Source organism: Alligator sinensis, unplaced genomic scaffold (genome assembly GCF_000455745.1).
Source record: "Alligator sinensis unplaced genomic scaffold, ASM45574v1 scaffold1447_3, whole genome shotgun sequence".
NCBI classification, from domain to species: Eukaryota; Metazoa; Chordata; order Crocodylia; family Alligatoridae; genus Alligator; species Alligator sinensis.
The window spans coordinates 170,494-183,771 of NW_005842466.1; the positions used below are offsets into that span (position 1 = coordinate 170,494).

A 13,278-nucleotide genomic window follows, 5' to 3' on the forward strand; every position below is an offset into this window, starting at 1 on the left:
TGAGATTTCTCTTTTTACATTGTGTAGATCAACTTCAACTTGTGGTCTGTGGCTCTTTGGCAGTCCAGAGACTGATGGTTATGACCAATCAAAAGTATGTGAATACCCACACTTGTAATTCAAAGAGGTCCACACCTCCATTCAAAATTTCCAAAGGGGTTCACACCTCCATTTGAAATTTTTTAAAGGTCTGCAAGTGAAAAAAGGTTGAAAACCACTGGTATAGATGAATCTTAAAGATGTCTTTGGGAAATTACTTTGTATTCTACTGCCCAAGGCTCTTAGTAACTCATCCAGTTAGCAGGTGTTAGCAGCAAGAACTGCTGGAGTTTCACTCACGCATAGGTGCAGCTCATTAACTTCACCCAGAGTATCAGGTAGGTGGAAGTTGTAGTAGTAAGGGTTAACTCCCTTACTATAGAGTGATGTCATTGACAGGAAGTGGTCAGTCAACCAGTTTGGGTCAGGGGTTAGTTGCTACAGTAAAGGCTTAATGAGAACAAGGAGTCTCCCTGCCTCTTCCTAAGATGCTGAACAACATATGGTGTCAGCAGTGGTGAATCCTGCCACCAACAGGAAATCAAACGGGTGATTCCCGACTGATGAATCTGACTCTAGCAGCAGCTGAATCCAGTGTAGACCAGAGCCGGACTCCTCCACCTGCAGCAAAGCCCAGTACAGCACTGAGGCTGGCTACAGAGATGGTGCAGACACTCAAAATTGCACCACCAAAACAGCTTGATTTCCAATCCCCTAGAATGTGGCCCTGATGGATCAGGCGTTTTAATCGCTTCAGGGAAGTGTCGGGCCTTGACAAACGGTTGGAAGGAAGTTTACCAAGTGAGAGCTGTGGGAGATCAGGTGGATGAAATTCTGCTGTCGTTGCCTCTTACAAATTCAGAGAAAAAGCAATATGCTGCAGTGATAGAAGCATTAACTGATCTTTTTCTGGGCAAAAGAAATGTGATTTAGGAACAAACTAGAGTCAGTCTTCATAAACAGGAACCTTTAAAATCTGTAGCCAGATGCATCACATCTTTGTATGCAGTGGCCAAATCTTGCCAATATGGGGAGCTTAAGGAGGAGCTAATTAAGCCCTTAGTTGTGGGGCTTCATGATACAGAGCTCTCTCAAAGATTACAGTTGGACCCTGATTTAACACTCCAGAAGTCTATCACACAGGCTCACTAATCAGAGGTAGTTAAACAGAAGCAAAGAGAAAACAGGAGCGATTCTCAGTCCTGTCACGCATTAGTTAATATGGATGCCATGCACACTGTAAAGGAACTACAAATACAAACAGAACTGACAGGCACAACGGACATGGGGAGCGGTCCCACCAGCACCCACAGCAGCAAACAAGTGGGAAAGGAGGCCAGTGCCACAGGTGTAGACAAACTCCAGAACGTATTCATGCTCAGTGTCCTGCTGTGGAAGAGATATGTCTTTGCATCTTTAATGCAAAGATGACACTGAAACGGAAATGTAGAAACCAGGAAGTCCGTGTGATTGGTAATCCTGCTTTGCCTTTACTTGGCTTACAGGCACTGCAACTTGTCTATCAACTAGATTAAATAGTGGACCAGAAATCCTTGGAGCAGTGCTACAGAACCAAATACCCATCAGTCTTTTCTGGTCTGGGACAAATGTCAGGTGCATATCAGATATGCCTGATATCAGATAAAAGCTGATGCCATTCCATATGCATTAACTACTCCAGGACAGGTACCTTTGCCACTAATGGTCAAAGTTAAAGAAGAACTAACACACATGGAGGAAATGGGAGTAATTATAAGCACTGTAGAACCTACTTCTTGGTGTTCTGGGATGGCGTTTCTGCCAAAACACAATGGTAAGATTAGGATATGTGTTGACCTCACACAGCTGAACAAGTACGTATGCAAGTAAAGACATTCTTCATTCCATAGAACACACCTTGGCTCAACTTGCAGGAGCTAAAGTTTTCACAAAATTGGATGCTTAGGCAGGGTTCTAGCAGCTTCCTCTAGCCACTGAATCGTCCAAGCTAGCAACTTGTATTACTCCATTTGGATGCTACTGGTTTAAACGGCTACCTTTTGGAATCTCATCGGCTCCTGAATTCGTTCAGTTTCAAATGTCACTGGTATTGGATGGCCTAAAAGGTGTTCTTTGCCACGCCGATGATATTTTTATTTTTTGGGACCCCCCAAGGCACGACATGATGCAAGAGTGGATGCAACACTCGGAAAACTCTGAGAAGCTGGAGCTACATTTAATTAAAAAGTGCACCTTTGCTACTTCACAGCTCATATTTGTGGGACGTTGGATTACACCATATGGAATCCAACCAGACCCATCAAAAGTTGCAGCCATCAAGGGGTTTCTGGAACCCAAAGATGTCCTTGAATTCACTTGGAAGGGTTGTTTGCCTTGTTGGTATTGATTATTATTCCCATTACTTGGAGATGGTACAATTACAGAGCACCACAACAGAGAGTTATAATGGCATTGAAGAGCATATTTGCATGCCATGACATACCTTCAGTTTTAAGAACTGATAGTGGCCCACAAGTTTTCTGGAGCTGTGTACAACCCTCCTAAGTATGATCAATGACTTGGTTCCAAAACTTGTTGATCCACAGGAATTTTGTGAGAAAAACAGATAAAGGGCTCTTGGAGATGGAACTATGGCGCCAGGCATGCTTCAAGACATGGACCTGCTCTTTTACCCCAGCAGGACGTTTGGATACCAGATCCAGAGTCCAAGGCACCGTCCAGGCTAGGGCAGGTACCCCTCATTTGTACTGGGTGGAGACACCTAGTGGTCTCCTTCATAGGAATCGAGAAAATTTTCATCAGATTCCACCTGTTTACCACATGAAGTCTGGACATGCCTCGGTTCCGTTGAGGAGATTAGATCTGTGAATTAGTCTGGTCTAAATGAATAGATTTACCAATGTTTCTGCTTTGTTTAGGTTCCTCTTGTAACTGTATATCAAGTTATCTCCTGAGAGAGGGGGATATAGTAGTACGGGTCAACTCCCTTACTAAAGAGTGATGTCGTTGACAAGAAGTGGTCAGTCAACCATTTTGGGTCAGGGTTAGTTGTTACAATAAAGGCTTAATGAGAACAAAAAGTCTCCCTGCCTTTTCCCAAGATCCAGAATAACACAGAAGTGACCCTTCCAGAACAGGAAGCTGGGACATAGGAAATCCTCCAGGGAAATGCAGGCAACCCTCGCTTAGCGCTCGTAATTGGTTCCCAAAAAATTGAGTGTTAAGTGGAAACAGCATTAAGCAAAACAGAAAGTTTTTGACAAACCAAGATGGCGACCGTGAGCGTTACAACAAAACTTGCTGAGTACTAAGTGGAATCGGGTATGAATGTAAAATGAGTGTTATAATGAAACAGCGCTAAGCGAAACAGCGTTAAGTGGAGGCTGCCTGTACTGGGCTCATGAAGGAAATGCAGGATTGTGTTTGTTTTGATGTTATTGAGTTAATAATAAATCCAAATCACAAGAAGGTATTATATGTATACTTACGTGCTTTTGTTGACTCGGGGTAGGTGGGTTTTCTTTTGAATCCACAACCTGATTGCTGTTTGCTTTAAAAAATAAAATAAAATTAAGCTTCTTATCACGGACAGTAATATTTTTGACCTAGCAGTTACCCATACACAAAGTGAGCGGGGTTGAATTGCTTTCAAATGGGGGAGTACTTATGATCTACTTTGTTAATTATCTGTGAGTCATCTAGCCTCCAAAAAGGTCTTGACAAGATGAAAGCATGAGTAGTTTTCTTTCATGTTACATCTCAAGCACTACTCTGACAAGGTTTAAGTTTTTTCTAAGTAACATTATACAAAAGGTTCGTGCAGGCACAGAATACAAAATATTAAGATATTAAACAAGCAGAGGAAAACAAGGACATTCTTGAGTGCTAACTAGTGCCAAAGTGCTTTCAGATTATCTTGACTTGACTTCAGCATGAGTGTTGTCAGTCACAGCCCAGTTATTTGCGTCTTCCATGAAGGAGATGCAGACCCTGGAGGATATCAGCAGCTGACAAAACCTTTTTTCAAATGGTCTGGGTGAAGGGGAAGAGAGCGGGGGGTTTGCTAGGAGACTCCAAATCAGCATTACTGCTGAAAGGGGTTGGTCAGGTTAGGTCAGTCCCAAGATGGCTGCAATTGTTGGGGCACCTTAGATGCTGTAACAACCCTCCTCCGCTCTGTCCTGTGTTTGACTAGCTTTATGCACTCTGCCAGTTGATGCCCCGTCCATTCTTTAATACTGGTTTCCCCAGCTCTTCTGGGTCTAGCTCTTTTCTTTTTCCCTCCACTGCACCCTGCATTATGGTGTTGGTAAGGGTGACCGGCCTTCTTGTGATGTCCAGCTTCCTTCATTGCACAACCTCCCACGACAGTTTGTAGGTTCCAGTTTCGTGACTGATTTGCTGCTGGACAAACTCATTGGTCTGGTACGACCGATTTGCTGTTAGACCAATTTGCTGTTGGACAGACTCATTGGTTGGTTTACGAGAAACATTTCAAATTCAAAGGGATTGGGGGAACACAGAAGGTTTTGCTTTGTGACAAACACATAGCAGTCATGAGCACAACCGCAACTACTGCTGCCCATATTAATTGTTAACATATTTAATATTAATATTGGTCATTAATAATAACTATTAATAGTGGTGTTGGTAAATACACATTTACAGCACCCCCCCCCCCCCCCCCCCCCCAACCAGTCCACTACTTACTACTGGTATCATTTGAAGAACTAAATAGTGGCCTGTCTGTCAACTCCACTGAAAATCAGCTAGACTAGGAAAGGGTTTACTTTGTTCATTTTGAGAACACGGTTATTGTTTTGCGAAAAGAAAGAAAGAAAAGGTTTGGAATGCTCTCCTTCAATAAGAACCCTTATCATGTATGTTCCCCACCCACCAATACACTTTTTTTTTTTTAATGCGTCAGGCCTTTTTTTCTTCTTCATTGGCAGATCAGTCACTCCACAGTTCAGCTGTCGGCACTCCTACATTTCCTAGAAATTTAGAAAGTAAAACAGACTAAGTACAGCCCTTCTGAAGCAGACTTCTTTTTAAGCAGTGGGTATTGATCCTGTGACACTTCTATTATCTTGACTTTATTTCCATTGTACCAAATGACTGATGTAGATTTTATCAGATCCTTTGAAAAAAATATAGATTGCTGCAGAAGATAAAATGGTGACAGTCCTTTTCTTACAGGCCTGATTTATTCATATTGCAAAGTAGAGGAATACTGTGGCATAAACACATATATTTGTAAATTTATGTTAACTTTACAAAAATAGGTTAAACATTTTTTAAAGTACCAGAACACAAGAGATTTTTGAGGATATTTAGATGCACAATTCCCTAAATACCTTTAAAAATCCAGCATGAAATGTTTCTTTGTACCCAAGTCACATTTACAAAAGGGATTTAGGAGCCTAGCTCCTGTTGATTGTCAGTAAGACTTAGAAATCTGTGCGCCAAAGTCAGATTTGAAAATATTACACATCATTACCCTTTACAGGTGTTACTTTCAGGAGATATTTTCTGTCTTTCCTCTGAATTTACTGTATTGCTGCTCTGATTTAATGTTGTCAGTCTTGGACTTAGGATTTTTGGGAGGGCCAGCAAGAAGATTAGAAAAAAGGTTTGTATATAGTGAATATAAAATTGCAACTCTTTTAAGGAATATTTTAGTGGACACTACTAAATTAAACTGAGCATTGGTAGGCAGCTAAGTGCATTCAGCTACCAAGGGATTTCATGTGAATTCCAATGATTTTTTGTTACTTCTCTGTGTCTGTCTTTCCAGTTATTTAAGGACGGTTCCAAAATAAATAGCAATGTTAATGTAACATAAGTGCTGAAAATAAATACTCATCTTACTTATTTTCCATGGTTGTATAGAAATCCATGCAGGAAATGCATGGGAAATAAAGTAAAGGAACATTAATAAATTGAATTCACTAAAAATGAGCCATCTTATTTGCTTACCCTCTTTTATATTTTTTCCTGTTCTTTTACTCTTTCCACATCTTGCTTGTTCTTCAGTCTTCACTTGCTAAAGCAGCCAGCCACCATTTATGAGCTCTTCTCACTACTCTAAGTAGTAGTCTTGGGGCCTTTTTTCACAGATTCACAGAAGCTTAGGGCTGTTCTGCTGTCAGGGAAAACAGACTTCACATGACTTGTAGCTTACCTAATTGGTGTTTATGTATATAGTTTTTTTCTTTGGGAGAAAACTCTTAAGTTGAATAGCAAGTAGTGGGTGGGGGTTGATTTCTGTGTTGAGCGCTTACATTGGTGTGGCTAGCTACTCCAGAATCAATTCTTGAAGCTACTCAGATTTGTGCCCAGTGGTAACAGCTGTCAGATGATTACTTGAACAGTTAAGGTTGCTGGAGTTGAAGGCCATACCCAGCTACAACTCCCAAGTCAGGAAGCATGGAAAGAGCTGACCTGGATTGGCGTTGGCTACTCTCCATCTGATGGTTCATCTGCAGCAGAGTAGCTGGCCAAGCTTGCTTTGCTACTGCTTTAGGGTAGAAACAGACATCACCAAACCGAAGTGGACATGTCCTACCACAGCTGATCTACTTTACTGGGTGACATGCATGTTGCCCCATGTCCTACATCAGAGGCCCGATGCAGGATAAGGGGTGACGTGTTCCCTTTGCCTAGGGATTCCCTGGGTCCCTTGCAGCCCCTTGTGGAGTCCTTTGCTGACCTGTGCTTCACATGAAGGCACAGGTCAGCATAGGTCTTGGCTCAGGGTAGCACTGGAGCCAGGGGATCCCCATTGTCCCATGCCTTCCTGCAAGGACTTGTGCTAACCCATGCCTTTGTGTGAAGCACAGACTGGCTTGTGTCATAGCAAGGAGCTAGTGCTGAACCAGCTTAAATTGGGCACAGTGGACATTTATACACATACCTCTTTGTCCTGCAACATGCCAGAGATATGCCACTCGATTAATCGAGTCTGCTCCACATGCAAGCTGATGCGCACTGCGCTGCAGCGTGTGTGGTTGTATAAGCAGCAAAATGCACATCACCATGCAGAAAATGGTGGTGCGCTTTTGTACTAAAACCCCTTTGCATTTTAATTCAAAAGCACGCAGCTGCCATTTTCTCAGCGCTGACACACATTTTACCACTTATACAATTGCAGGTGACGCAGCGCTGGGTGCTTTTCAAAGTGCCCGGCACTGCAGTGCTTCCATGTGTAAAAATGCCCGGTGGGAACTGAGACCTAGTTCTGCACACTACACTTTCATGGGATAGGAGTTTGTCAAAGGAAAGATTTATGGCCCCTTGACTGCCTTCTGTGTTTACCTCCACATCTTCAACTGCATTGAATTTACCCTCTAAATCTTTGTCTGGGGTTCCAAAATTCCTCTTTGCCCTTTGTTGCCTATAGGGCTTTTCACCTACCTTGAAGTGGCCAAATTCAGTGGTAGAGTGATTGTATGTGCTGATCTTGGGGTAACGAGTGATAAAGCTGTCTGTATCAGCTTTGAATTTATGCTGGAGAAAACAGATAATATACAAGGATCCTGAAAGACACCAAATATTCCTGCAGCCCTTTTCCCGTTATAGATCTTTAATCTTTTAATGTCCTCATCAGGCAAATTGTGTGTTTATTTAACATAACATTACTTGAAAAATAAAGAAGTCCCTGTTCCAAAAGTTTGTGTTACACTGCCACCTTTTGACAGTTGTATTTGACAGCAATTCTCTTGTGGGACAAATGCCAGTAATTTTTCCTCATTTCACCAGACATCTTGCTGGAAAATAGTTTGAGCCAGCCTTGAAAATTTTTGACTTGCTTACTTGGCCAAGGTGACTAACACTTTTGACAGCAAATTAAATATTAGTTTTACCTTATCTTTTGATTGTCAGGGTAAAGGACAGATGGCAGACACATTTGTATGACAATTTTGCAATCCTGCTTTGAAGGTAGACCTTCACGTATTAATAAGGCTATTCATCTGTTAAATATCAAAGATTTGTAGTCATATGTGATTGCTTCATACTGTCTATTCTATTTTTTTTGAAGCAACACGATCTTAAAAATCAGTAACGGTGATAGACCTATAATAAGGAAATGTTGTGTGTGTGTGTGTTAGTTACAGGGTACCTTTTGGAAACTACCCTTTATTCTGATAGGTGAGTGTTTTCCTTATCCATGTAACTCTTCCTCTTTAGCTAGTGGCTTTGAATCAGAGCATTATATATACCAGCTTTGATAAGACAATGTTGTTTAATGTAGAAATTAATGCTTAGTAAGTCATTAAGTACAGTAGGCCAAATTGTTTGTGTGCAGCATGGTTGAAAACTATTTTCTGTATTTTCATAATAAGCAAGTTTTATCAGTTTATTTACACCTGTTATAAATTTGTAAATTATTATAGCAATTACAAAATTTACTCGCTTGTCTTGTAAGGCAAGACGTCTAAGCTTTCAGCCAAACCACTCTAGAGATATGAATCTTCAATATTTACCCAGAAACAACTGAACTCCCCACCTTTTTATTTTATTTTATTTTATTTTTACCTTTTCATACGTAGTATGTTAATGACTTTACTGTCACTAAAGAGGCTACGCATTATTGGGGGACGGGGGCGGGGCGGGAAAGGTATTAACATTTCTTTAAAATCTGGACCTTGGGTGCCATTAGCTAGCAATTCTTAAGCCCTGAAATTTTTACCGTTGTTATTCCTTCAAAAGAAATATCTCTGTTAGTCTTCAATGTTAGTAGTTAGCCTGCCTTCAAAAGAGAGAGAAAGGAGTTCAGGAACTGCAGCTAGACCTCTTCATTTAAAAGAAAAAGGCCTAGAAAGAATGTTAAGTCTTTTATATTTTAGCAACCTTGTGACCCTGATCATGGGGGTTTTGGTTTAGATTTTGTGCTAACTCCTCCTCTTGGAGCTCTGCCTCCTTCAGCAGTAGCACTGAATGACTACACAACCATCCTACGTGTAGGTGCAGCAGGTGCTGGCTGGCTCAGGTTTGATTCCTGTTCTGTGAGGCAGAAGGCAGGGTGGGATGTTACGGTAGGACCTAGTGGTTCAGACAGAAATGACATTTGTGGGTGACAGCCTGCCTTGTCAGATGCTATGAACCTGGCTGTCTACCTGTTGTATTTATTAATCTTGGAGTAGAGTACTGATCTGAGATGGGCAGTGGCTCAGCTCTGGCTTCAGCTCCAGGCTCAAGGGCTAGAAACTTCTTTTTTTATATTGAAGAAACCTGTTATTTTCAGTCTCTGAATTAATCATAGAATCATAGAAAATTAGGGTTGGAAGGGACCTCAGGAGGTCATCTAGTCCAACCCTCTGCTCAAAGCGGGACCATCCCCTATTATATCATCCCATCCAAGGCTTTGTCTAGTCAAGTGTTAAAACCGTCTAAGAATGGAGAGTCCCCAACCTTTCTGAATAACCTGTTTAATGCTTTACTACCCTCCAAGTGAGAAAGTTATTCCCGATATCTAACCTAAACTTCCCTTGCTGCAACTTCAGACTGTTGCTCCTTGTTCTGTTATCTGTCACCTCTGAGAACACAGTGCTCCAGATATGGCCTCACCTTGCTGAATAGAGGGGAATAATCACTTCCCTCGATCTGCTGGCAGTGCTCCTACTAATGCAGCCCAGTATGCTGTTAGTTTTCTTCATACCAAGGGCACACTGTTGGCTCATATTCAGCTTACTGTCCACTTTAACTCCCAGGTCATTTTCTGCAAAGCTGCTGCTTAGGCCAGTCAATCCCCAGCCTGTACTGGTACACAGAATTGTTGTATCCTAACCACAGGACTCTGCACTTGTCCTTATTGAACCTCATGAGATTTCTTTTGGTCCAATCCTCCAGTTTGTTGAGGTCTCTCTGAATCCTAGCCCTACCCTCCAGCATATGTACTACTCCCCCCAGCATGCTGGTATCCATGAACTTGTTGAGGGTGCACTCTATGCCATCTTCCAGGTCACTGATGAAGATATTGAACAAAATTGGTCCCAGGATCTACCCCTGGGACATTCCACTTGATAGCACCTAGCTAGACATCGAACCATTGATTTACTACCCTTTGAGCCCAGTAATTCAGCTGGTTTTCTATCCACATTACAGTCCATTCATCTACCCTGTACTTCCTTAGCTTGCTTGCAAGAATGTTGTGGGAGATCCTATCAAAAGCCTTGCTAAAGTCAAGGTATATTATGTCCACTGCTCGCCCTGCATCCACAGAGCCAGTCATCTTATCATAGAAGGCAATCATGTTGGTCAGGCATAACTTATTTTTGGGGAATCCATGCTGGCTATTCCTGATCACTTCCAAGTGCTTAGAAATGGAGTCCTTGAGGACACACTCCATGATTTTTCCAGGGGTGAGGTGAAGCTGTGATTGGTCTGTAATTCCTCAGATCCTCCTTCTTCTGTTTCTCAAAGATGGGCACTATATTATCCCTTTTCCAAGCATCTCCCAGTCATCATGAGATTTCAGAGATAATGGTCAGCAGCTCTGCAGTCACTTCAACCAACTCCCTCAGCATCTTTGAGTGCATTGTGTCCAGCCCCATGGACTTCCAACTTATCTAAATAGTCCTTAATGTGTTTTTTGGCCACTGGCTACTCACCTCCTCCCCAAATGGTGTTGGCGAGCGCAGTAATCTGGGAGCTCACCTTGCCTGTGAAGACTGAGGTAAAAAAGGCATTGTCTTTTTCACATCATCAGTCATTAGGTGGCCTCCCCCATTCAGTAAGGGAACCCACAGTTTTCCTGATCTTCCTTTTGTTGCTGACGTACTTGTAAAAACCCTTCTTGTTACCCTTCACGTCCCTTACTAGCTGCAACTCCAATTGCACTTTGGCCTTTGCTGACTTCATCCCTCATTGGTAGCCTTGTTAGTGTACTGCAGTTGTGATTTGCCGCACCTTTGCTGTCACAGTCCCAGTTCCTGAATACAGACAGTCAGTCATGCCAAATTGTGTAAAAACTTGATTGCTACTGAGAGTCTACATTATTCTCAGTAATTTATCCCAGGTTCTCAAAGGCAAAAGGCAAGTGTGTTAGCCCACTTTGCCTCCTTTTATAATGAAAGCTAAGATTCTTTTGGGCACTTGTTTGACTTGCATACTGGTATATGCATGCAGTGAAATAAGCCCAGCCTTCTGTCAGAATATATGTACTTTTTGTTCGTGAATACACACCACTCGTAGAACCTGTGTCACTCTTCAGATACCAAGTAAAAATAAAATACGTATCCAGTTATCTGTGTATCAGCTTATGCCCCCCGCCCCCAATCCTTTAATTACCGATTAAAAGTAGATTTAAAGGAGCATGATCAGGTCAATATTGGTCTGAAATGTGTATCTTGTTTTAAATAATATGTTTTTGCAAAGCCTATGGTATGACTAGGAGTTTATTTTATTTTAGGGGAAGCAGCTGTCTTTCGTAAACAAATAATGCCTCGCGGTGTTCGCTGTTCAGACACTGCGGTATTGTGATGCGGCATGACAGTCTGAAAATGAAATCGGTTAGAAAGTAAACGTGAGATTATATGTACAACTGTGAAAGCACATATTCTGTTTTCAATATCCACTCGGATAAATGCTAATAGTGAAAAAGAAATGATTTAAAAAATGCTACAAATTACATTACTTGCAAGTGTGAGGTCAAACCTGGCATTGCTTGATGTAGTCAAATTAGCCAGTTAAGGGACATCAAATTAGCCAGTTAAGGGTCTGGCCTCTTATTTAATAGTTGTCTGCCATAAATGATGTTTTAGAAATTCAGACTGACTTTTTTTTGTGAAATAAAATTTCACATGGGGGGGGCGGGAAATATATATTGTGAAATAAAATTAGCTTATTAAATATTGCTGAGAGGTTATCTATTTAAGTAAACAGTTTGTTGGAAACCTACACTAGCTATCAAGAAGTGTGTGCCTGTCTGACTTACACTAGTTTTCTTTGTTTTTAGGGTTATATCCTTCGCTGTGACCTCATGGTTTAAGTGGGACTAAAGATGAGTATAAGCAGTGATGAGGTTAACTTCCTGGTATATAGATACTTGCAAGAATCAGGTGAGTAGTCCATCTAAATTCTTTTGATTTTCAAGAAATAATTAATCTGTAACTGGCTCTGCTAAATGCAGACTAGATTTATAATTTTATCTGTAGGTGGATGCATCTGCTGAATATGAATTGTTTCTGTGTTTGTGTGTCCAAATCAGGACACTTGATCCTAGTAATTTGCCTCCTACGGCTTAACTGGTTTTAGTCATTTTAATACTGTTCAGGTGCCAGACAACTCAGTGATGTAATTTGTGGGGAGAGGATTTTTTGATGTCTTGGATAGCCAAGATACTTTCTACCATTTGGTCTGGGGCTACTTGAAGAAAGGTCTGCTGCAGAAAATACTCTTGCTATCTAGTTCTGTTCTGGAGTTGTCCAAATAGTTCTCTTATGGGATGGGTTTCATGGTAAAATGTGGCCAAGGAATCAGAAGGCATTAGTCCATTTTGGAGGAAAAGAGCATCACTGAAGGAGACCATAATGTACCTACTATAAATGTGGTTAAGCAGGTTACTATTAAAATACTCCTTCTGGCAAGGGACTTACTGTGTAGGGATTCTAATCTGTTTTAGCTGCCTAGTTTTAACTACCTGTTTTAACTACTAGTGTAAGATTAGCAAAAGTCCCCTGCCTCCCAAAGCTAGTGGTAGAACAAAATCCTAATACTTGTTATACGCAAAAGGAAGCATTTTATTTCTTGTGTCTACCCAGCTCTCTGATGTATGCAAGATGCAAGGAAAATAGAATGTACCTTTAGCTAGTTGGTGATATTTACTGTCTTCTGTTTGAAAAGCTTCTAGAAACCAACCACAGCAGCAGGGTGTAGCTCAGGGGTAGGCAAAATTGCGGATCCGGTTGGCAGCTGGACTCCATTTCCCAGCAGTGCCTGCCTGTGGGGCTGGGGCTGGTTTCCATGGAGACTGGCCCCAGCAGTGCTGGCAGGGCAGGGAGCTGCTCCGGGGCCAGGCTGGGATCTTGCAGCGGTAACAGTATGATCTAGAGCAGGGGTGGGCAAAATACGGCCCGCAGGCTGGATGCAGCCCGTGAGGCCATTCTATCTGGCCCGCGGGGCCCCTAAAATATTTACAAAATTAATATTTATCTGCCCTTGGTTCCTGTCAAAAATGACAGGAACCAAGGGCTGTAGGACCTAGGGGAAGCCCAGTGGGCTCCCACAACAGCAGGC

At 41.9% G+C, this 13,278-nt stretch overlaps 1 protein-coding gene across 7 annotated transcripts in view; it reads left to right on the plus strand.

Annotated features, from left to right (window-relative positions):
* Positions 1 to 13,278, plus strand: part of TBL1XR1 (transducin beta like 1 X-linked receptor 1) — a 185,492-nt gene that overhangs the window by 142,985 nt on the left and 29,229 nt on the right. For all 7 annotated transcript variants that reach the window (XM_025212505.1, XM_025212504.1, XM_025212507.1 and 4 more), the window contains one exon: positions 11,999 to 12,101. In XM_025212505.1, coding sequence (XP_025068290.1) covers positions 12,044 to 12,101 — 58 coding nt within the window. In that variant the 5' untranslated portion in view covers positions 11,999 to 12,043. The remainder of the gene's footprint in view (positions 1 to 11,998; positions 12,102 to 13,278) is intronic.